The sequence below is a fragment of the Hoplias malabaricus genome, chromosome 12 (genome assembly GCF_029633855.1).
Source record: "Hoplias malabaricus isolate fHopMal1 chromosome 12, fHopMal1.hap1, whole genome shotgun sequence".
NCBI lineage: Eukaryota > Metazoa > Chordata > Actinopteri > Characiformes > Erythrinidae > Hoplias > Hoplias malabaricus.
In genome coordinates, this window is record NC_089811.1 from 28,508,686 (window position 1) to 28,532,021 (window position 23,336).

Genomic DNA, 23,336 nt, shown 5'->3' on the forward strand with positions numbered 1-23,336 from the left:
TTATTTTATTTATGTAATATATTTTCTTAAAATTTCTAGACCCCTGACCTTAATATTTACCTTAATAAAAGACCCACAGCAGTTTTCTCGTTCGCTTTATTTATCTGTAGTGCTGTTTTGAAACTGGAGCTGTCTACTGATCTCTTACTGGGCCATTCGCTCCTTTGCTGACCTTGAACTCAACGGATTACAGCATTTTTTAATGTTTGAAAAATAAAGGAAAATAACAGAATATTAAAAGTGTGCCCTAAAATAAAAGTATTTTAGGCATTAAATACTCCTCCAGGCTTTACTTGACATTTATAAATTATGATTTGGGGAAAAAAGAAAATTAAATGCGATCAAACTCAACTGTTTGAGGGCAGACACGGATGGGACCTTACCGGCCACCATAGTTGTTACGTTTGAAATCAACATGGCGCTTTCCATCGGGAGAAATGTGAAGTGCCTTTTCTGCTTCATTCAGAGAAACACGGCGCGGAGGAGACTCATCAGCAGCGAAAAGCGGCCCACCGCCACGGTACGGATTCCTCTCCCTTCGTTCAGGTCCTCTCGGTGCGGTTGAAGGAGGTTCAGCTCCAGAGAGAGGTTCAGTCCAGCTCCGAGAACGCCGCGGCTCTTCGCCGTAGAGTCCGGGACTGAACATGTTCAGTGATCGATCATCTATAGCTCCGTGATGAACTATTGTCGGGCTTTTATTGGTAGATCTTTAGATGATGTTTAATGCGCCACGAGGCTCGCGGACCGAAACCTAGCAGTGTAACCTCTGAGGAGCTCCTGCATGAGTTTTAATTTAACTAACGCAGTCGCCTCTTTCCTCACCTTAAATGGGATTTCCAGCATTTTTCCTTAACATCCTTCTCCGTAATCACACCCTAGGGCCCAGTTGTTCAGATTTAGAGCTAAAATGTTCTTCTCTGCAAAAAACCTGTTTAAAATTGAAAGACTTTTTTTCCTAAACTGTCACAATAAAATGTACATTCCGATCAGTTATGGAGCTTAATAGCAAGTTTGTTCCTTAATAACAAGGAACATTTGTATTGTAATTATCTGAATGTATTAAAATGTTACACGGTGTTTGATAAACTTGAAATATATAATTCTAACATTGATTTTGAATCAATGAAATATTAATCTTTTGTAGTTCTTAATCCATACATTCAAATCTTAACAATTCAGAGCTCAAAAATACAATCTAGACCAAGGTCAACCATCCAGCTTTCTCAGAAAAAGTAAACATAGAGTAATCCAAAGCAGTTTCTCAGGGCCCATGGATTTCCCAAAAACATCTTGGTATTAAAATCATCTTAAAAGAAAGAGAGTTTTCAGTTTGATGAGGTCACTCAATCACTTAAGAATCTTTATTCAAAAATGCTATTGGGAAGACCAGCCCAGAGCGCAGACAGAAATATCTTCACTCATAAATAAACAGTTGTAATAAATGATCTCAATAACTTTCAAAACATTTATGTCTCAGTAAAGCACTGTTAAGTCCAACTGAGAGAAACTGGTGCTGTGATTGGTTAATGCTGCATTCAAGTTTACTTTTCCTGAAACGCCTGGATGGTTGACCCCTCATCTAGATTTCAATCCACAGTAGTGTACCTCCTAAAAGCTAATGTCACTGTCACGCAGCTCCAGGGCCCTGGAGTAGTGGGTTTTAGCCTCACTTCAGGAGGAGTTTGGTGGATTCTCCCAGTGTCTGAGTGGGTTTCTTCTCTGTCCAAAAACGTGTGAGTAGATGGACTAACCATGCAACAGTGTCCATGGGCCTGAGTGTATGAGTGAGAGTGTGATGGCCTGTGATGTATTGGCGCCCCATCCAGAGTATGTTCCTGCCTTGCACCCAGGTATTCTGGGGAGGTTCCAGACCCACTGCGACCCTGAACTGGTGGTTACAGACAATGAATGCATGAGTGAATTATGTTTTTAAATATATCCAATTTATCAAATGTGAAATGTTTTTTTTAAATATACAACATCCACAAATATATCAATATTCAATTAAATAGAAACCAAATAATATATTTAGTTTAATATAATTAAAATTCCAATCTCAAGGTGAACCTTTGTTAGCTAGCTGACGTTTATATAAAAAATAAAAAAAAGGTCAGTATGCTGTAGTTTACTTACTGCAGTTGTTCAGAGCACTTGCAGAATCTAATCAGAAAGCATTCACCTTCCTGGCAGACTGCAACCACAAATCAGACGTGAATATAAATTTCCATCTATGTGTAGGGCATCACACTCAGCGAAGTCGATATTAGAGGAAAATAAATTTTTTATTGCCAATTGTTGCTGTATATTTACAATGACAACACATATTTGTGCTGATCTACCTGGGTGCACAAAACATTTTCACAGCATGTTGTTTGATTATATGTTTATGAAATTGCTGCCTGGAGATTGAGACTTTGTGTTTTGATATTTCTGAATTGGGTGAATTTGTTTTTCCTTATATCAGTTTGTATGATCTCTTTTTGGTGGATGAATATGTGCAGGGTGTTTTTAAATATAATTTAATACTTTTTACATAGTAAATATGTGAGAATGCTCTGGTAAATTCACTGTTATTTGGATATTACATAATACATCTAGTTGTCGTCATACTGTAAATAAATCTGAAACAATAAGTTTCTCTACAGATAAATATTTCTCATCAAGGCATATTATTTAAGAATTTTAATCAAGTAACCACAGAACCTTTGATAAGTGACTAGAATTCCACTTTAAAACTGAGATGGGTAAATTAAAATGGAAGTTTTGATAAAAAAAAACTGCATGTTCTAAGTGACAGCATACTTAAAGAAAATGTTTTATATTCATTATCCTGAATTAATACTGAAGAGAAACGAAAAAGCAAGCTTACTTTGTATTAGTTGGATTTTGTACTTGAGGATTCTCTTTTGCAAAATGTGCCACATGTCATTCTGACAGTCTTACCTTGAGGTCAAGCGGACAGTACATTAATTAATTAATTAATACGTTGGCTGTAACCATTTATCCAGTTCAGGGTCATGGTGGGTCTGGAGCCTACCCAGAATCACTAGACACAAGGCTGGGATACACCCTGGAGGGGGCGCCAGGCGTTCAGTACAATGTTACCTAATTTATTAACATTTATTAAGTCAGTCTTGCAGTTACGAATAGAGAACCTATTTCTCCAAAAATATATCTGCGGTTGTTCTTAAGAAGCTTAGTGATAGTGTTACATTCTATTTTTTAATTAGTTAATGTGGTGTGCTGAATGAAACGATGATCTATATTTTACAGTGTGTGGGGTCATGAGGTCTGAGACTGCTCTCCTAGTAACTCCCTGGAAAGGACAACATAGAGTGCACAGACAGGACAAACAAACAAGAATATTAATAGAACGAACTACAGTGAATGCGAAGAGAAGATAAAAATCAATAATGACACGAACCTCTAATTTGTGTTTGTGAGTCAGTGACCCCAGCCTTAAACAGGATTTCAAGCTATAGTGTGTAAAAATGTTCCACTCTTGATGAATTTACTGTTTAGGCTAGTGAACTCTACTGTGTGTATTAAACAATGGTGTGACACTTTGCAGGAACCTGTCCATGAGCAGGGCTGCAACTAACAATTATGTTTAGAAGCTCCTTCCATGTTTGGATTACTGTGTTAAAAGAGCTGCGCATGCCCAGAGTGACAGACAGATTGAATATTTGTGTTATTATGGAATAAACAATACACCAGCCTTTTATGGTTGGTGTTATGAATAAGTTGTTACAGCTCTACACACTAGTCATCACAAGTCTCTTAAAGAATCACAGTTGCTTTTGTCTTTCTTGAAGGTACATGGTAATTTTAAGAAAGATAATTAGTAAATTGGACCTCCATTAACTGAAATCCCATACTCAGTGTATTTAATATGAGAATATTGCTTAGGGATAGTTATTAAATAAAAAAATACACATAAATACATTTTTTAAAAGTTGTCTGACTTTATAACCCCATCTCTGATATGTCATTTTTCTGAATTTCCATGCTGATATTTAGACTTCTGACTACATGCTTGTGCATATTTGGTGGGGGTGTTGAGGGCACGTACTGATATTAGACAATTACATATAGTTCACAAATGGCTCTACACTTCATCGACATTGAATGGTGCTTCATGGAGAATGGCCCTGTATCCAAACATTGGTTTGGGCTCATGGGGGACTGGATCCAAAATGTTCCATTTCATTTCATAAAACAAGCTTTGTGCCTTCAGTTTCACAATTCATTCATTCATTCATTCATTGTCTGTAACTGCTTGTCCAGTTCAAGGTTGCGGTGGGTCCATGTGATAGAGTTAAAAATGTGCTGTCTGTGGAGGCCATTATTATTATACTGAAACATATTATTATACTCTCTCTTAAAATATCCCACACCTCAATTTGCAAGGTGTCCTTAGTACGTTAATAAAGTGTTAAATAACCCAATAGCTCTGGAGATTACTTTAACAATCAAAACTATGACTAAGTAAAACAATGACCCTTAATTACTAAACCAAGGGTGTGCTATGGAGTGTTTAAATCCACCTTTGCTGCTGTGTCTGTCCTTCAGTGTGTGATTGACGAGCTGAGTGTGCTGATGGCCACCTCATGCTTGGTGAGATGGAATGTGTGCTGACCGCCAACCCGTCTGTGTTGTGTTAGCTAAAGGCAGAGTGTCACAAGGGACGGCTGAGAGGTGTGTGCCATGACAGCAGGGGTGAAGGCTAAGCGGATCTAGTGGCAAGTAAAAGAAAAACCTCCAAACCGTCCCAGCACCCTTTCCTTACCAACAGCATTAGGAATGAGGTGTTGGTTTTCATTTGTTTTAATTTTCTCCAAATGTGACCGAACGAAAACGAACGTGAACGTTTACAATGCCCAGAGGTGTGATGTGCGTCAAAACATTGAGCATATTCTTGGCAGGGAACGTTTATGAAAAGACATTTTAGCCACGGTAAACCAATAATGAGGTGAGCAATACACTCTTTGTGTCTGAGAGTGGGAAACTGGAAATTTGACCCAATAAAATCTTGGGATGTAAATAAACACACATTTATGAAATGAATGTTGAATTGCTTCAATTTTGCATCCACCGGCATACAGCATTTGTAGCACAGGCTTTGATTCTTGTGTGAAGGTGTTAAGTGTGTAATGACTTAATCTTATTTTTCAACTTATATTTTCTTACATTGACTCAACATATAGTTGTGCTAGTCGTATCATTGATTTAGAGAAAACACTCTTGTGTTATGGAATTGCTGAAAGACCCCATCTGTGTAAGGCTTTGGGACTAATTTAAGCTTGTAATTTTTGTACCCAGTGAATACTCAACTGTTCATCTTGGCCTCGTGTTGTATATGGCGGTGGGCCTCGGTGGGCTCAGGCCACTGACTGCGTGATAAAACATGAAGTTCCCTATCCGGCCCTTAATCGCCTGTGGTCTTAATGGCTGATATCAGTCATCCCGGCCCCGTGCCTTCACAAAGAGGAAGCAGCTCTTAATTCTCCATGAGCTTCAAATGCACTCACTCTCATGTCGGCTAAAGCCATTAACCCAACTCCCTGCACCACACAGCGGAGGTAACAAGAGGAAGTGAGGCGTACATGCGCCAGGTCTTATTAAATTAGTTCATTACATAATTTGTTTTTAGATGTCACTTAAGTGCTTTAGTTTGAACTGATCTGGTGTTATTAGGGTCATCACAATGAAGAATGGATAAAGCAGTTTCTTTAGAAACACCCCTAGACTTTTAGAGTGTTCATTATGTTTTTGGTTATTTGCTCTGCGTGTTTTGGCTCAGAGCTGCTGTGCAGTTTTCGTGTGTTGTGTCATACTCCATGTAGACTTGCACTTTCAAATCTGACGTTTTTAGTTGAATTGAAGTAGACTCTTTGGTATCCCAGATTTGGGCTGGACTCAAGTCAACAGTTACTGCTTATGCTGGAGGAAATTAGAAAGAGCGAGGGAGAGAGCCATGGGGGAGAGAGAGAGAGCATTTCGGCCAGACCTATGCCTGAGTGTTACCATAATTACATATTGATAAATTTATGAGGTGTGTGCAGGTTATTTCTGCTTCGTTGTGTGTTTGATGTGGTTATTGTGTTTCCTGTCAAAGTTAAAAGGAAAACTTAGTGAACATGGTTAGAAATATGAAGTCACCACATTTTCTGATGTACAGTAGTGTTTAAATGAGGGATACACAGTGAAATTGGTGTTGTAATAGTGCTGGCAGATTATTGCTTTATGCTTTGGCATCAGCTTGTATGTACATATAAAAATATCTGATATTTATATTGGCTTACAGTCTCTAGTGTTTTATTATTAGTGCATTCTGTGACTGATTGATCTGGGCAGTCTTTAGAACCTGTGTTGTTAGTGTTCAACTGTATAGTTGTTTTTCTTTCTCTGTACTACAGTCTTTTCCTCTTTGTTTATGATTCCACTTCTCTGTTCATACAGACGTGTGTATTTCTTTCACTAATTTAGTAAAGTGAGCAGTGCTGGGTGAACAGCATAGTAATAAACCTGACTGGTGATAAACGTTAAGCTCAGGGTTTACTGTAAAGCTCTGGTCCCGTGGTCTTGTGGAGCAGTGGTGCATACTGGTTGCGGCTGTCCTGCTCTGGTTATTTTTGGAAGGCTGGCTGTCCTGTTGCGCTGGGAGCGCTGTTTTTGAAGGGACTCCAGCGCCATTAATCAGGCCGGGGACCCCACGGTGTGAGAGGGCCCCCAGACCTGGCTCTCTACACTGCGCCGTTTCTGTTCCTCTGCCTTCACTCGCTGCACAGTGTGAAGCGTAGAGGAACCTCATCAATCTCACCTGTCCCAAACGTCAGCCACAGATTTAATCAAACGCTCCATCTCCTGCAGACTCTCCTGCCCCTTCCCCCAGCCACCTCCACAGCACCGCCCTTCTTCCCCTAAAATACCTCCACACCCCCTCGTTCGGCTGCTGCTTTTCAATTTTTTTTCAAGTTGGTTCTCTTTCATTCTACCCTCTCTGTTTTTATTTTAGGTCATTCGCACTTTGCTTCAAGCTGAGTGTATTTCAGAACAGAGAAAACACACTATCCCCACCCTATCACCCTTTTTTTTAAAGTCAGGGTGGGTACACTAAACATAATTTCCTTCTCAATAGCTCACTAGAGCAGGGCCCTGCTGGTAGCCCCGGCTAATGAGAGGGGTGTGAGGCGGTGTATTAGGAAGAGATGATGAAGGTGTGTGTGTGTGTGTGAGAGAGAGAGAGAGTGAGAAATGGGAAGGAGAAAGGTTGGAGAAGATGAGAAGTTGATGAGATGGTAGAGGAAGATATGGTACTGTTTCACTGCATGGTACCTATACTATTAAATTCTGCTTATTATTGGTTCACGGTACCTTGTTGGTTTTCCACTACCACAGCCACTAGAGAGGAAAATCAAATGGAGAAAGCAAAAGAGAGAAAGGTAGGGAGGGTGAGAGCAAAGGGAGAAGGAAAGAGTGAATAAAAAGTGGGGGTGAGAGAGAAAGCGAGAGGTGTGGAGGGTTAGAGGTGTCTGGGGTGTGTGGCGAGTGGCAGGCTGGAGGCCTGTGTTTCTGCAGTTCAGCGTGATGCCTGTTTTAATACGGTGTGCATGGGGCTGCACTGACAAACCTACTAACAGTAGGCTCTGTGTGTTTGAGGTTTGCTGGGGACAGATGGATTGTAGCCGATGGTGCCGTTCAGGCTCTTTCTCCCCCATACACTCTCTCTCTATCTCTCGCTCTCTCTTTCTCTTTCTCTCTGAGGATCCATGCCGTGGTGGACAGGCGTGGATGGTGGCGTAGGGAAGTGTTGAAATTGGCTGGATTTCTCGGTCGGAATGCTGAAGTCCACTGCAGGCCGTCCGGAAACTTAGATTCTTGCTGGTTTTCATTGAATTTGCAAATGTGCTTAACTTGTTTCCCCCATCTCATATTAATCTTTCATGCATTCTGGATATTTTTGTGTATTTCAGGAATTATATATATATATATATATATATAGTATTAAGTTTGTATAATTTTCACTTTTTTGTTTAAATAAAATGTGTCATTTGTTTGTTAAGTAAAAAGATAAAACTATGAAAACAAAGACATTTCTCTGACATCTCAAGTTCTTTTGAAACAAGCTTGGTTTCATTTCAGAAGCCCTTTGATTTATTGGACATGTTATGGGGCTTGTATATATTTGCAGAACAAACCTAGCTCTTGTTGGATTGTTAATGATGTAGAAGTGATCTTGGTTCTAGTGTAGAAACATTAGAAATTTCCTGCAGATGCTGTCCATTGCCTGATGCAAACCCAAAGCCAAGGGATCTTGTGTTCATGGAAGTGGAAGGCTTTTCCAATGTTAAAACCAAAGCCAACCTAAGCTCTAACAGTTGGGGAACAGTCAGTGGGGAAAATGGAAGTCCCACTCTGGTGTGTAAAACTACTTGTATTTTCGCGTCTGATACTGTTTTTCCATCATTTTCACTGATCTTTCCATCCGCAGTGACTTTACCACGTGGAAATGTGTAGGTAATGAAGCAAAACTCTGTTGTCTTCTGGACTTAAAGGTGGACGTTTTTTATTGTAAATAGGTGCTGATGTACTGACCACAAGCAGTCTTGCTGGAAGATGCTGGCTACCGTGAGGTCTCTCTGCAGTAGGCCAAAGTACATACAACTTGTATTACACACAGAGGCAAATATTTCATAAAAGTACACGAGTGTGAAAACATGTATTTAAAGTGTATGTAACCTCCTGAGCTGTTAGCATTAGTGTCTCACACACGCACACACATTGTATAAGATAATGTATACACCATATGGTAGATGTGGATGAAGAAAGCTTTCGTCACCTTCCCTGCTCTGTGGTACAGTGGTGTTGTGGCTGTCAGTGTAAAATATGAGGAGAGAGAACACCCAAACCTACTGCTCCTGCTGTGTGTCATCAGCCACCGGCTGAGAGGAAGAAAGTGTCTCATATTGCCACAAGGTCAGGCAGAAAGTTGAGTAGACCTTAATTAAAAAAATAATAATAGTAAAAAATAGAAGAATATGAATTAACAGTATTGGAATAAATGTAATATATAATACGTAATGTTTTTTTTGTCGTATTGTACTATTATATTATATTTTAGTATGTTATATTATTTTATCTTTCTCTATTTTTTAGTCTTCCACCCATTAGGTCTCCCCTGACCACATGACCAAACTGGGAGGGTGAAGGCCAGTACATGCTTCCACTTGGACTGCTGTACAAAGCCATTTTATCTCAACACTACGCTAACTGTACAATTCTGTAACACAGCATCTATCACACGCCTTTGTCTGGCTAGAATCATGCTGAGTGTTGAGGGGAGAGAGAGGACCAACCAACCCACCCAGAGAGAGCAAGGACACTTGCACTTGCATGAACTCTTAGCCTTGAAGGGCCAAGACATTCAAATTTATGATATTCCAGTGATGGGAACAATGCTTAGTTGATCTTGTCATTTGGGAACCCTCATAAAATTCTAATGTATTCTCCTGTGGTGTTAAGACCAATTTATACTCCTGCGTTGACTCGACACCGCAGGCTACGTAAGAGCCCTACACCGTTGCGAGCGTTGGTGTCTGTGTCGCGCTGCAATTACACCGCCACACCACTAGGGCTGAATATTGAACATCTTCCTCTACACTATGTAGTAGAGTAGTAGTATTCATTCATTCATTCATTATCTGTAACCGCTTATCCAGTTCAGGAGTTCAGGGTCGCGGTGGATCTAGAGCCTACCTGGAATCGTTGGGCGCAAGGCGGGAATACACCCTTCACACCTACGGACACATTTAAGTCGCCAATCCACCTACCAACGTGTGTTTTTGAACCGTGGGCGGAAACCGGAGCACTCGGAGTAAACCCACGCGGACACGGGGAGAACACACCATCTCCTCACAGACAGTCACCCGGAGCGGGACTCTAACCTACATACTCCTGGAGCTGTGTGACTGCGACACTACCTGCTGCGCCACCGTTCATTACTTATATAAATCTTTAAAGTGCACTATTTAGAGACTCGGTAGTTGTTTGGGACAGATCGGAGTTTACATGAGGTGCCAGGAAAGAAACTAATACAAAGTCGGTTTTTCCCGCATGGTATCGCTTCTGGTTAAGTATATTTTTTTTTTTCCTGGAGACCTCCATATTTTTCCTTTGTTCAAAATGTGTATTCCTCCCTGAAGCCCACACCATGTCAGCGTCTTTGTGTGGGGAAGAGAGGAGTTCATGTTTCCGTACTTCTTCGGTTCTGCACAAACAATATCCGTCCGAATTCTGACCAATCACAGGCTTCGCGGTCTGCGTTGACGCGACGCGTTACATTTCTGGAGAGGTACGCGTCAGGCTGCTCCGTAAGGTCGACGCAGAAGTATACATTTTGCTTTAGACAAGTCAGTGTTTAATAAATAATGAGTCACACAATTAGGGGTGGAAAAGTAACTTCTAAGAGGAGTCTACAACGTTTAGAAAAGATCCATTAACTTTCCCCCTCAAGAATATTCCCATTTCAGGCATTCCTTAGAGCAGGCAGAAGTGAGGTGCGGTGGTTTGATTATTCCTTTGGTGGTTGGGCTTTAGGTTGCTTCAGCTAATGTGCGATTGTCTCAAATGACACCATTAGCATGTCTGAGAGGGTAATGGCTGCCTGAAGGGGAAAGGGGAACATGCGTTTGGTGTGTCAGAGCGAGGTGAGAACACACATGAACCAGACTCCAACTCATGCCCTAAAATCACCACTGACACCTCTGAGAGGCCTCTACATCCGGGCCACTGCACAATCATTACTCACTCAGTCACTGCATAAATACCATGTTCCTTCCAACAGACCTCGTTGTAGCTGAAAGACAGAGACTAGCCTTGAGCTGACTTTAATGCAAAATCCTGTGGCTGTTCTGATCTAATGATTAGACACTATCTTACTTTCCCACAAGTATAATAAAGCAGTATCTTTAAGGGAAAGATTTACATAACACTACATAAAAGATGAACATATGAATAGATTCATGGACTGGGATTTAAAGTGGTGGTTGGGCAAACTTTAAATTTTAACCTTTAAAACCTTCCTCAAACGCAGTCAATCAGCCAAGACATTTTTAGTTTAGACTTGTAGTGGAGCTACAAAAGTCGTTTTAATGGGATACAATTACATTTTTCTGAAATGCTGCTCAAGTTGAATCTAATTTAAGTTTTAGCATTGATGCTGTCAATGACACATTTAAACTCGGAACAGTCTTTGATCTATTGCATTTTTGTTGATATTGTTTTTAAAGTAAAAAAAAAAAACACATAGATTCACTTAAAATATTGTGGTTGATATTGTCACCACTGCCTCCTGCAGTGGGTTCAGTTTCCTGAAGGGTTCAGTTTCCTGCTCAGCTAGACACAGCACACTACATCGATATGAATCTTTGGGCCAGACTCATAACACCACATTTGCCTACATCTGTAATATTAGCATTGTAGGGCGCTCTGGATAAAAGTGTCTGCCAAATGCCATAAACGTAAATGTAACATGACCAGGGGTCTCCGAAATTTGGCATTTGCCTCTGTGTACAACAACATTATGGGAAATCATCTTAGGACCAAAGTTTCCAAAGGAGTTCCTTCCTATTTATTTATCTTAGCTGAATGCTCTTCAGTGATGCAGAGTGAGCTCCCTCGATTGCCCCGTACTTCCTTCTCTGTGCAATCCTTCTGTGTGTAGATATAGTGCCACGGGCAGCAGCCTGGCAGTCTCTCAGTGACCACTGCCAGCTCACACTGCAGCAGCTTCATGAAGGCAATATTTACCCAGGGGTCAATGAGTAAGGGGTGGTGCCTCTCCTTCTCCTAAAGAAGAACAGAAAGAAGTCTTTCCTCAGTCAGTGGATTTTAAACAGACTTTTGTTTTCCTTCTCTTAATACTCAGATATGCCTTCTGCTTTAAGATGTTTGTGCTGCCAATTTCTCTTTTATTGCTTTGGGATGGACGCTACTGTAACTTTTAGCCCTGATCTCTAACTCTTAAAATGCTCTAATTGGCTGGGGGTGGAGAGTGGAGTGTTTTCATTGGCCAGGGAGTGGTTCCACTCCAGTGCTCCTTCACCCCCAGGACACTCAGAAGTGTGAGACATGCTTTAGATTTATCCTTCTGATAACAGTCATAAACCTTAGTGCAGACCTCCTCTTCCCTCCCCTTTGTCCTCCTCTCTATAACCCAGCTTAACTGCAGGTGCCTTGCTCTCTCACAGGTCCTTCTCCAACAGCCTTTCTTCTTTTGTAACTCTTGTCATTTCTGTCTCCCATATCTCCCTTCAGTCCCCTTTACCCTGAGCACTCCATTATATTTTAACCATTTAAAAATATTATCAACTCTTTTGTTCTGTGTTTGATTTGAAATGAATCAATGTAATTAAATGATTCCTTCATTTACCAAATGTCCCATGATAGTTTTCAGCAAGTAAATTTATATATTTATTTATCTCTCTCTCTTTCTCAAGGACCCCTCGGTGTCTCGTGTGTTTTCTGGGATACAGCCCACTGGGATTCCTCACCTGGGGAATTATTTGGGGGCTCTGGAGAGCTGGGTGTCCATGCAGAATAAGTATAGCTCAGTTCTGTACAGCATTGTTGATCTGCACTCCATCACTCAGCCTCAGGACGCCCAGCTGCTCCGCAACAACATCCTGGATATGACCGCCAGCCTGCTGGCCTGCGGCATTGACCCCACTCGCTCCATCCTCTTCCAGCAGTCTGTGGTCAGTCACAACAGTGTCTTATTTTCTACCTCTTAATCATAATAATAAAGGTGCCTATTCAAATACAGGACTTTCACTGCTGTGCTACCGATTTGGGAATAGCTAGTTTTTCTAAATATATTTCATGCAAATGGAGCTGTATGCAAAAATATATCAAACGTGTACATATTGAACAATAGCTGGATTTTATTTCTGTGTCATGTGAAAACATTTGTGATCATATTTATCTTTCAGGTAAAGGCTGTTAACAGAAAAGAGCATTGATATTATTCAGGCTACAGCATTCCGCAATAATTTTCAAAGGAAAGCAGTGTGATGTCAGTGTTATGTTCAGTATTAAGTATTATTAAATAAATAAGCAAAATAGGCACTGCTAAGAATACAAAAAAAAAAGTAATAACACAGACCTCAACCCCAGAAAGGTTTTTACTTTATTAAATTAATTTACGTCAGCAAGGAATGGACCCATGTCTTTTTAGGTGTCATTCTATAAACAGACTGGAGTTGATTTATCAGCTGAACAATCAAGAGTCAGCAAGAATCACTGCCATCAGTAAATGTTTAGTTAATCGAGGTTTGCTTCAAATGCTTATTTTTCTGAACTGATCTCTATCTCCACTGTGAGTTCTACAAATGCTCTGGTCAGTGAAAACACACCAATTCATTTCCATCAGTAACTTCAAAGAAAACCACATGAAGTGAAGGGATGCATAATAATAGGTATTTTCTCTACAGCAGCTCACTGCAGAGTTTTGAAGGGTTTTAAATGTAACCTCTTATTAAGGATCACTGTTACACTGTGTGGGAATTATTTTCTGTGATGAATTTGCATTTATACTTATTAGAGTTAAAGTTCTTGTAATCACATCATTATATCCTTACATAATAATTATGTGCAAGTCATAGATGAATTGAAGGGATGTATCTGAAGTTAAATTTAAAATAAATACTAATGTAAAATACAATGTATCACAATATATATAACACATGTTATCACAATATGACAACCTTAAATATGAATGTGTAAAAAGAGCTGTGATCAAAATTAGAGAACACTTTAAGATAAATCACATTATTGGTGCTAATGTGGCTCTTGGAGCTAATGCCCTTAAAAGCAAGTCAAAATACTTCCCTGAACATATTTTCTTAACCTCAACCAGGGTATTGGGACTTGAATGAATTGGTGTCATTGTGATACTTCTATATTCTTTAAATCCTGCTCTTGGAACTTTTCCTGCAGTTACGCAGTTACTAAAAGATTAACTTTAGCTTTCATCTCAACAACCTACTGTTGCAGCATTTCAGTCACTGTTGAGCAGCTCATCATATTGCATTTTGATTATGAGTGTGCCCAAATGAACAGGGTTTGTCAGATAATTACAGCCAAGCTGATATCATAAATTAACTTTGTTTTTATCTTGTTGGTTCATGTTCTGGTTAATGTTCTAGTTCAAACTGAACAGAATACATCCTTCCAGATCATGTCAAATTCCTATGATGTCAAATGTTGCATGAAGCACAATAAGGCCTGTGTGCATGAAAACCAATATTGACCAGTTATATCACATCATATGTTCCCCACTTGGTCATGGAAATGTTGGAGTCCCATTTCATGTTCAGTGAGATTTCTGAATCAGTCAGTTTATGGAAATTTATGGAAAAGCTGCATGAATATTAGTAGTGGATAAACAGACATATTTCCTGACAACCTTGTGTTGATAAGTCTTCTCTACTTCACAGTTTCACAGTACAACAACTTCAGTGTTCTCACTGACTGCTCAGGTTGGTGGTCAGAGTGGGAACATGAGGTGATACTGCAGATGAATATTGATTCCACGCCCACAGGCTTTCATTCACATCATCATGCATCTTAGGGTATTTTAAAGGACGAAAAATGATCTGGAAAACCCTGTTCATCTGGGAATTCTCACAATCAGAATGTAAGATGTTGACACTAATTTATTTAAGTCTCTCAAAAATGCTGGTCATCCATGCAAGACAAATGTGCAGGAGAGATGTCTAAGCATACTTCAAACAAAGTCCACTCCACAGTAACCAAGCCTCTCATCTGCAGAAAGAGTCAAAAGGCTGTACTAAATAAGGGTCTGAGCAGTGTGGTGTGTGGACAGAGGTGAACTGGTCCAAAGTTCACTTTAGTGATGATAGCAAGGTAAATTTAGTTGAGTGATATGGGAAACATGGGCACCTTGATGCAACACGCATCTCACAATCACAAAGTCACAATGTCACTGTTGCACATCTGAAGGGTCCTGGGATTGTTGGTTAAAGCCTCACTTGCTGTGTTCTCCCAGTATTGCTTGGGTTTCCTCTATGTGTTTCAGTCCAAAAAGAATGATGATGTTAGATGAACTGGCCATGCAAATGTAAGCCTCATATTGTTGAATATTAAAGTGATAGAAACCCCAACCTCCCCTACCCAGGCCTGGCTCCATGTTTATTTCAAGGATGAATTTGTTGTAAATTTAACTGAAATGAAATGCCTTATATGCCTTAAGACATCATATCAATTTTCAATTGTTTATACCACCCATTTCTTTCTGTATCCAAACACCAAAAAATCTAAATCTGAAACAAACTTTAACATTTATCGAAAAGTCACAGTGACAGGAATAAGCTTTACTGTGATTTGTGTATTCTTTTAAAAATAAATTCCTGAATGCCCTATTCCTACTGCTGTCCAGTTGGTACACACTTGAGAATTAAGGAGTGACGCAGAAGTAAATTGATAAATAATTACAGTAATTGACAGGTTTTATGAGCTACCCTAGCACTGGGGTGTATCTCTTTTGCTACAGGAAAGTTATGCGGCCCAATATGTGACTATTTCTACAGCAGCTAAGATGGAAAAAGTGTAGTAAAGTGTATCATAGATGAGTAGGGCTTTTGTATCGTCTGCTTGGAGCTCTAGTGCTTTCACATTCTCGCACACCTCTGTTTTTATTCTAGTTTAACTTCATGCCACATATCTTGGCAGCTCTGAAGACCTCCCATTGAATACGGCGGCGCAGTACTGTTCCACATGTAAAAATAAAATGTCTGCCCAAAGAAAACACTTGACTTCATTGAAAAAAATGGTGACAAGCTGAAATCAGTCAGATCTTAAGTGAGGGGCTTCATGTTTTTGTGTGTGTGTGTGTGTGTGTGTGTTGGGGATATATTAAGGTTACACCCATTTTACCGGAATAATATCCACACACCAAAGACTTAGATTTATGTGAATATTTCTGGTGGTTTCACATGATAGAAACCACTGCGTAAATCTAAGCAAATATAACCCCAGCTCCTCATTTTGTATTGAATTGTAGCTATGGCTGAAGAATAATTTGTGTTTATTTTGCACCCAGTATCTCCAGTAACTCCTCCATAATTTTAGTTGACATAGTCCATATGCTCCTCAGACCGTATGGTGAGAATAGCTTTGATTTGTACTATTTTCTCTTTACTTAGCCCTATCTTTCGTCCACTATCGCACCTTCCCTCATAGATTAGCTGCATGTAACCAATATCTCTCTCTGGGCTGTGGGGGGAAATTGCTTTTTATGTCTGGTCCTGCTTGGGTTTACGTCAGGCCCTTTAGAATCCTTTTGTTAAGGAGGGAGATGGCAGACCCGTCGCCAACGTCCATAAATTTTAATTCTCTGAAGCAGAAGGATTTTTCGCCTTCTCTGCTCCGCTTGGCAATTGGAGTTTTTGGCAGAGTGCAGAATGCCTAAAGCACTGCTTGAGCTCTCTCTCTGTCTCTGCTTGTTTGTTCTCTCTCTCTCTCTCTCTCTGTCTCTGCTTGTTTGTTCTCTCCCTCTCTCTCTCTCTCTCTCTCTGTCTCTGCTTGTTCTCTCTCTCTCTCTCTCTTTAACATACACACATGGTTTTAGCATGAGGCAAAGGGCTCTTTAATTGGCCATGCTGAAGCCCTAGAGGATAGTCAAATATAATGGCATTAATGTTTTTAGAAAGGATGAAGGGAGAGATCCTAGTCATGCCGTGTGGGCACCTGTTGAGAGAGAGGTGTGGAGGTGCAGTTCCAACAGTCACACAGAGAGGCTGTAAAGAATGGGGGGCACAGCACCGCCTGCTGTGGTGTGTGTGTGGTTTTGGTGAGTGGGAGAGACTCTGCCTTTCTTAAACATTTTAAATTGTCTTCGCTGTCTTTTTTTTAAATATATATATTTATTTGTGTTTCTAGTATTAGGTTTTATCTTTATTTTTCTTAATAAAAAAGTAAACTAAAGTCTAATGTTAGAGAGTGATGACAAAATTAAATGAACTGCTTGGGCATGGATAATTAATATCTCAAATATTTACACTTGTGATGTTGCTCCTACACCTGTACTACAATATCGTTGCAATATGCATTACTTCGTTACTAATACAAATTGGTCAGAAATTTGCCATTTGCCAGTTTGGCTGTAAAGAAATCAGACGTTTGGTGCACATCTGTTTGAAAACACATTTAAAGGCATGTTGTTCATTATCCATGTTGTTTACATGAGGTTTAATTGAGTTTATTTTCTCATGTGCAGGTTTCAGAACATGCAGAATTGTCTTGGATCCTTGGCTGTCTCACCAGCATGCCTCGCCTCCGGCACCTACCTCAGTGGAAGGTAATGGGGTCAGGGAGTGTGGGGTGAAGCACCATATTTTACATTAAAATAAAAACAAAAGCAGATGGAGTTACATTGATGGTCCTTTTAGCAAACACATTTCTAGAACTGAACTGTTTAGGGAAAATATTTGAACATCTGTGATTTTTCTCACCAAAGTTATGACTGAACACAATTGAAATGCATTTATTTTAAATAATTTAGCCCTTGCAAAACAAAAAAACATATACCAGCCTTTTCCAATTTTGAGTAGCACTGCTTGCTTGTCTGATCTTAGCCGTGAAGATATATAAATTTCCATATGTACATATGTTTAAAGTTTTAAACATAAAATATGCTTTTATTGTGAATTAAACATGTCAAACAATGTCATATTAGGCTTAAGATATTTTTGCAAAATGTCACAATATTTCTGCTCATTTAAAGTCCAGGCTTTAATTCTTAAGAAGACATGCTCCTCAATTGATTCAGGCTTGAGTCTTGAACAGACTCCCTATTAAATGCCCTGCATTATTAGGTCATTTTTAACACATAAAAACGTTTAAAAACATCATTCAATTATGTAGGATATAATGCATGTTTTAATATTGGTCATTTTATATATTATCACCATATTGCTCATTTTATTTATTTATTGTTATTATTATTTTTTGCTTGTTTGTTTGTTTTTGAAAAATCTTACTATAACGCCCAGTACCATCACTGACTTTGGTGTATAATGAGAAACATAAAAGGGCTGGGAGTGGCTCAGGGACAGTTCTATGTGAGCTCTAATGTTTGGGCCTCTGTGTGCATTGTCGTCAGGGCTGCTGCATTGTTCATCACGAATGTGTGTGCACCTGGCAGAGATGGAGAGGGTGTGATAATGACTGTGATTTACCCAAAGTGTAGCGCAGTTTTATTGTGTGTGTGTGTGTGTGGAGAAGCACTCAGCCAGCAGCCTACCATCGCTGCAGGGAAAACACCTCGCTGTTTACTCTACAGCTCAGTGCATGTGAAACGTGGCGGAAAATGGCCTACGAACGCAGACTACTAGTGTTAACGCGAGAAGATTCCTCCATACACTCTCTCTGTGAAACACAGTAAAAGAGATTACTGTACAGAGAAGCAATTTTTGCTAGTTGTAACCGGGTAGGCATTTAAAAAAATAATTAATAAATGAAGCCAAATGCCAGGTCTTTCCCATAGTAAAGGGTTTCTTGTTTACATGTTGTACTGTACTTTGACCTTTGTACTCTTCAACTTTAATCTCAATCCATTTATAGGACATGCTAAAATAAGGACATTTCAGTTTTGTCAGAATGATGAGCAGAAGCATAGAGCATTCTAAATCACATGAGAAAGTTGAGAAATTAATTTATAATGCTTTGTAAAATACGCTGTTTGAACAGTGGTGAAGAAATAAAATATCTAAAGTACACAATTACAGTAAACTTTTACAAAGATTTTTAGTCTCTTCAGTTGTATTGAAAAGCTGCTCATTGCCAAATTATGTTCATTAGATTTTCTAAAATGTGTAAGAATTTTTATAAAATAATGCATCATTTTCATTTAGATAAAAATGAACATGTCATGTCAGGTTTATAGTACATACATGAAACTGAAAAGGTTATGAATAGATATGTTACTGCATTATTGTTATGAATTCTCTCTCCTTTTAGATGAAGAGTAAGCAGAAGAGTGAAGGCAGTGTGGGTTTGTACACCTACCCAGTATTACAGGCTGCAGACATACTGCTCTACAAGTAAGCCTGGTCCCATTCACTGCTTACTGTGTAAACAGTGCTGAGGGTTCTCACCTGATATTGATTATTATTCTTCCATGTAGATCCACACTTGTACCAGTAGGGGAGGATCAGATCCAACATTTGGAGTTGGCCCAGGACTTAGCCCGAATCTTCAACAACAAATATGGGGAGTTTTTTCCGGAGCCGCAGGCCTTACTCAGTGAGTGGAAGGATGAAAGATTTAAGCCAGAGAATATTATCAGATATTTATTTTACACTAACCTGCTTTTCTCATGAGCACAGCTACAGCTTAAAGGCAGCAGAGCAGACACTTAAGACAGATTACTGTTTCTCACTTGGTGGACAGGAACATGCACAGTCAGCGCTATGAATTCCTGCTCGCTGTGTCCTTCAGTGATTTTAACAGGATGTATTTCATCTTTGTATGCCCACTCACTCAATCACCCACAGGAGAGTGGATACCTCCAATCGCACAATCTGGTATACAGTTGTGTGCAAAAATGTAGGCGCCCTCATAAAATTAAAAGTGGATATTCTTGTTGCTGTTTCTTTACATTTTAGAAGAAAATCATTTCTCAAACATGGCTTGTGCAAACTGCAATTAGACTGTAAAAAAAAGTATAATAATAATAAAAAAAAATAATATTCATAAAGGCATTTATAAGGTTTCCCGTACAGGATGTCATATTACCTTAACTTATAAAAATGAATGTCACATGACCAGGGGTGTTCAGACGGTTGCATATGACTCCACACACATGGCCGCCATGTTGGACCAGCAGTTGGGAAGGCTGTCTTTGAGGTATACCCTTTCATGCTCTGTAATTATCGCTGTCATAAGAGCACAATATGAAACCAATCAAGCGTGCAATGGTGCATTTGATTAAAGGAGTGTTCCCTTCCTCCTCTGTCTGAATAATAGAGTGATAATAGATTGGGGGGTTTCTTATGCTGACATCAGAGAGGATGAGATGAGGACAGAGTAAATTGTGATGGGGGGTGGGTGGAGTGACTGGGGGCTCCCTCTGGAATAGTGCTCTTCATTTTGTTTATTTGATATAAAATTTCTTACTGCACCCAAACTGGACCTATATTTCAGTGCCAGAGTGGAAAGATGATAATTGCCAGCCAGACTATCTGAAACGGTATCAAAGTACCGCAAATCATTACTCATCTGTGTTTTGATACCACCAGCATGAGGAAGTGAGTAACACAAAACATTTGTTTCACCCCAGAGACCCATTTTATGTCCAGATGAACCCTTGACTTCCTTCCCCTATGTAACATTCTGCTCAGGAATGATTCATCCGTTGATGTGTATAACTGTGTAGCACTGTTTTAACTGTAACTCAGAACAGATTGTTGTGAATTTGTCAGGTCACAAAGCTTAAGGTACTAATGGCTACAGGCCTTAAGTCATATCACTGGTCATTCATGTATAATTCTTACTATATTTACAATTTCACAGTAAAGAACAAAACCTATGACCACACATTTATTTAAATTCAGGTTAAACAACAGCAAATTATATATATAATCCTTTAAAATAAAAAGCAATTAGCAGTAAAAGATATTGATTTGTCAGTGATTCTTTGAAGTTTTTTGTTAAATATGTGATGGGTTTAATTCCAAAACAAATTAATTGCTGTTTTTCATAATCAAAGTTTGTATTATAATATTACTGAGTATTTCTTGCGTGCTCAAATAGGTAGATATTTGTGTCTGTTAAATTGACTGTATATTAAATTCTTAAATGTTGATCTATTCCATTTGAACATTCTAATATTTAATATGTGACAAATAGTTTTAAAAGTATGTATTTGTGTAAACTGTTTATTTTGATCATGTGCCTCTTAAAAATTAATGTTTCTTAAAGATTCTCAGTTTGAATGAATGGTTCTAGGACAGGGGTCAAGAACAGGCGGACCACGGTCTGGGTCTGGACCCAGACGCTGTCCTATCCGGATCTGGACTCTTCTAGTCATTACGGTTCAGTTTGAGCACTCCAGGAAACTCACAGACTAATCACATGCGTTTCTGCTTATCACACGTGAGGCTACTCAGCCAATCATATATGTGTGTTATATGATGAGCACTATGACTATGAGTGACACACACAGGGCAGGGCTCCAGACACTGTTGTCCTGGGGCCAGTGATAGCCCAAAGGACAGGATAAAAGCCCTTTTGGGACACTTTCGGGACGACAGTGTTGTGTGAGGTAAAATCAGAAACATTAAAAATAAGAGAATGATTATCGGTTGAAATCCTAAAAACGCTGAAAATAAATTCTTTTTCCAGATAAAGTCCTGTCCTTCAGCTTAAAGAGCCAATCAGCTTGCTGTTAACGCAGAAAGTCCCACCTTCCAGCAATAAGAGCCAATCAGATTGCTGGTTATGGAAAAGTAGTGAAGTCAACTGCAACTACAAAAGTCATCAGGGACTTTATTTGCATATACGTTTATTTTTCAAAGTGATTGTTTTATTTGTAAATTTTACTTGAAATCAGAAAAGGACATTTTATTTAGAGTATTTGTTATTTTTAATTATTTATAAATCTTGTTGAAGTGTAATTTAATGTGTAATTTAATGTGACGTTCAGTTGTTAACTACATAAAATGTTGTTATAACAACAAGATTAATGTAATCTACAGGATATGGCACTAATCATAATGCATGTTATACATTATGTTCCGGACCTTGGTTTGAGATTTTTTTTGAAAACTGGACTTTAATGAACTTTAATTAATTACCCCTGTTCTAGGACAACACTTATTTGTATAGAACCTTACACTTTTGTATTTATTCATGGTCATTTATATTGTGTTGTTAACATTTTTTTAAAAGTTTCTTTACACATTGTACCTATTGAGCATTGCTGTGCCTTTTTTATATTCATTGATCGTTAGCATCTATACCGTGGTTCAGAAGATTTAAATATAGAAAAAAAGGATTATTCACTTTAATGGAAAACAATCATTCTGGTCAAAGGATAATAAATAGCTTAAATCTGATTTGACTTTCATTATTTTGCCCCTCAGGTTCCACACGAAAGGTTAAATCATTGAGAGATCCCTCCTCAAAGATGTCAAAGTCAGATCCTCAGAAGTTAGCCACAATCTTCCTGACCGATACCCCTGATGACATTGTCTTTAAGATTCGCAGAGCAGTGACGGACTTCACCTCTGAGGTGACCTATGACCCTGAGGAACGGCCAGGCGTGGCTAATCTGGTATCTTTGCATGCTGCTGTGTCGGGTCAGACTGTGGAAGAGGTGGTCAGCCTGGCCAGAGGACTGGACACCGGTAAATACAAGAACCTGGTGGCGGAGGCTGTGGTGCAGAGATTAGACCCCATCCGACTAGAGATTCAGAGACTAAGAGCTGACCAGGGCCACCTGGAGTTGGTGCTTGCTGAGGGAGGAGTGAAAGCCTGCAGCCTAGCCGCTCCAGTAATGAAGGAGGTCAGGAAAAGAGTGGGCTTCTCCTGAGTTGGGGAGGAAACAAGCTACGTAAACAATCTGTGTAACAGGTGGACATATACCCCAGGGGAGTTGGAAGGCTGTCACCACTGGTTTCTTAAAACTTGGACTCACTTTTTTTTCTTTTTTTTTTTATTGTTTTTCTGTGTTCTTTTTTTCAGGTCTGGATGGTTTTCTATTGATTTTTTTAAACTTATAAATATAACTATTTTTCTTGTACTCTTTTGTCAAAAACACCTCTGAAGACATATTACTACAGAGAAAGAGCGCCCTTTAGCAAGTACCCAGAGCTCTTGTTAAACTCTGCTAATACTGCATACTCTGATACATATGGATAGAATGATAAATCTTTTAACTGTGGTAAAGGTTAGATTTTCAGACTTTGTAGTTCATCTGCACATTTTCTGCTGCTTTCTTCCAACTGGATCAAATAAACTTCAAACTAGATTTTGATTCTCTTTTCAGATTGACCTGATGACTTCCAGCAAAGAGGATTTAACCTCTTTACACCTCTTCTCGCTTTTGAAGGATTCAGTGTTGACTGTGAGGCCCCTCACACACACACACACACACACACACACACACAAAAAAAGGAAACGCTGATTTAACAGAAAATATTTCCTTTTCAGATTTCTTTGGTTTTTAGCTAACTACAATGGTAATTAAAACTAAACTTAAACTAATTCAAATGTTTCTTTGTTGTGCACATTGCCACTTTAAACTGAGATCT

The 23,336-nt window shown here is 39.2% G+C and overlaps 1 protein-coding gene across 1 annotated transcript; it reads left to right on the forward strand.

Annotated features, from left to right (window-relative positions):
* Positions 1-374: 374 nt before the first annotated feature.
* Positions 375-23,046, forward strand: wars2 (tryptophanyl tRNA synthetase 2, mitochondrial). The gene is made up of 6 exons (XM_066686888.1): positions 375-520; positions 12,501-12,758; positions 17,300-17,380; positions 19,042-19,124; positions 19,208-19,326; positions 22,167-23,046. The coding sequence occupies exons 1-6, from the start codon at positions 416-418 to the stop codon at positions 22,613-22,615; spliced, it is 1,095 nt and encodes a 364-aa protein (XP_066542985.1). The 5' UTR covers positions 375-415; the 3' UTR covers positions 22,616-23,046.
* Positions 23,047-23,336: the final 290 nt, after the last annotated feature.

Coding starts and splice junctions, on each gene's coding strand:
- wars2 (XM_066686888.1), top strand. CDS start 416: ATGGCGCTTTCCATCGGGAGAAATGTGAAGTGCCTTTTCTGCTTCATT. Junction 521..12,500: donor AAAAGCGGCCCACCGCCACG/GTACGGATTCCT, acceptor CTCTTTCTCAAG/GACCCCTCGGTGTCTCGTGT. Junction 12,759..17,299: donor TCCTCTTCCAGCAGTCTGTG/GTCAGTCACAAC, acceptor TCTCATGTGCAG/GTTTCAGAACATGCAGAATT.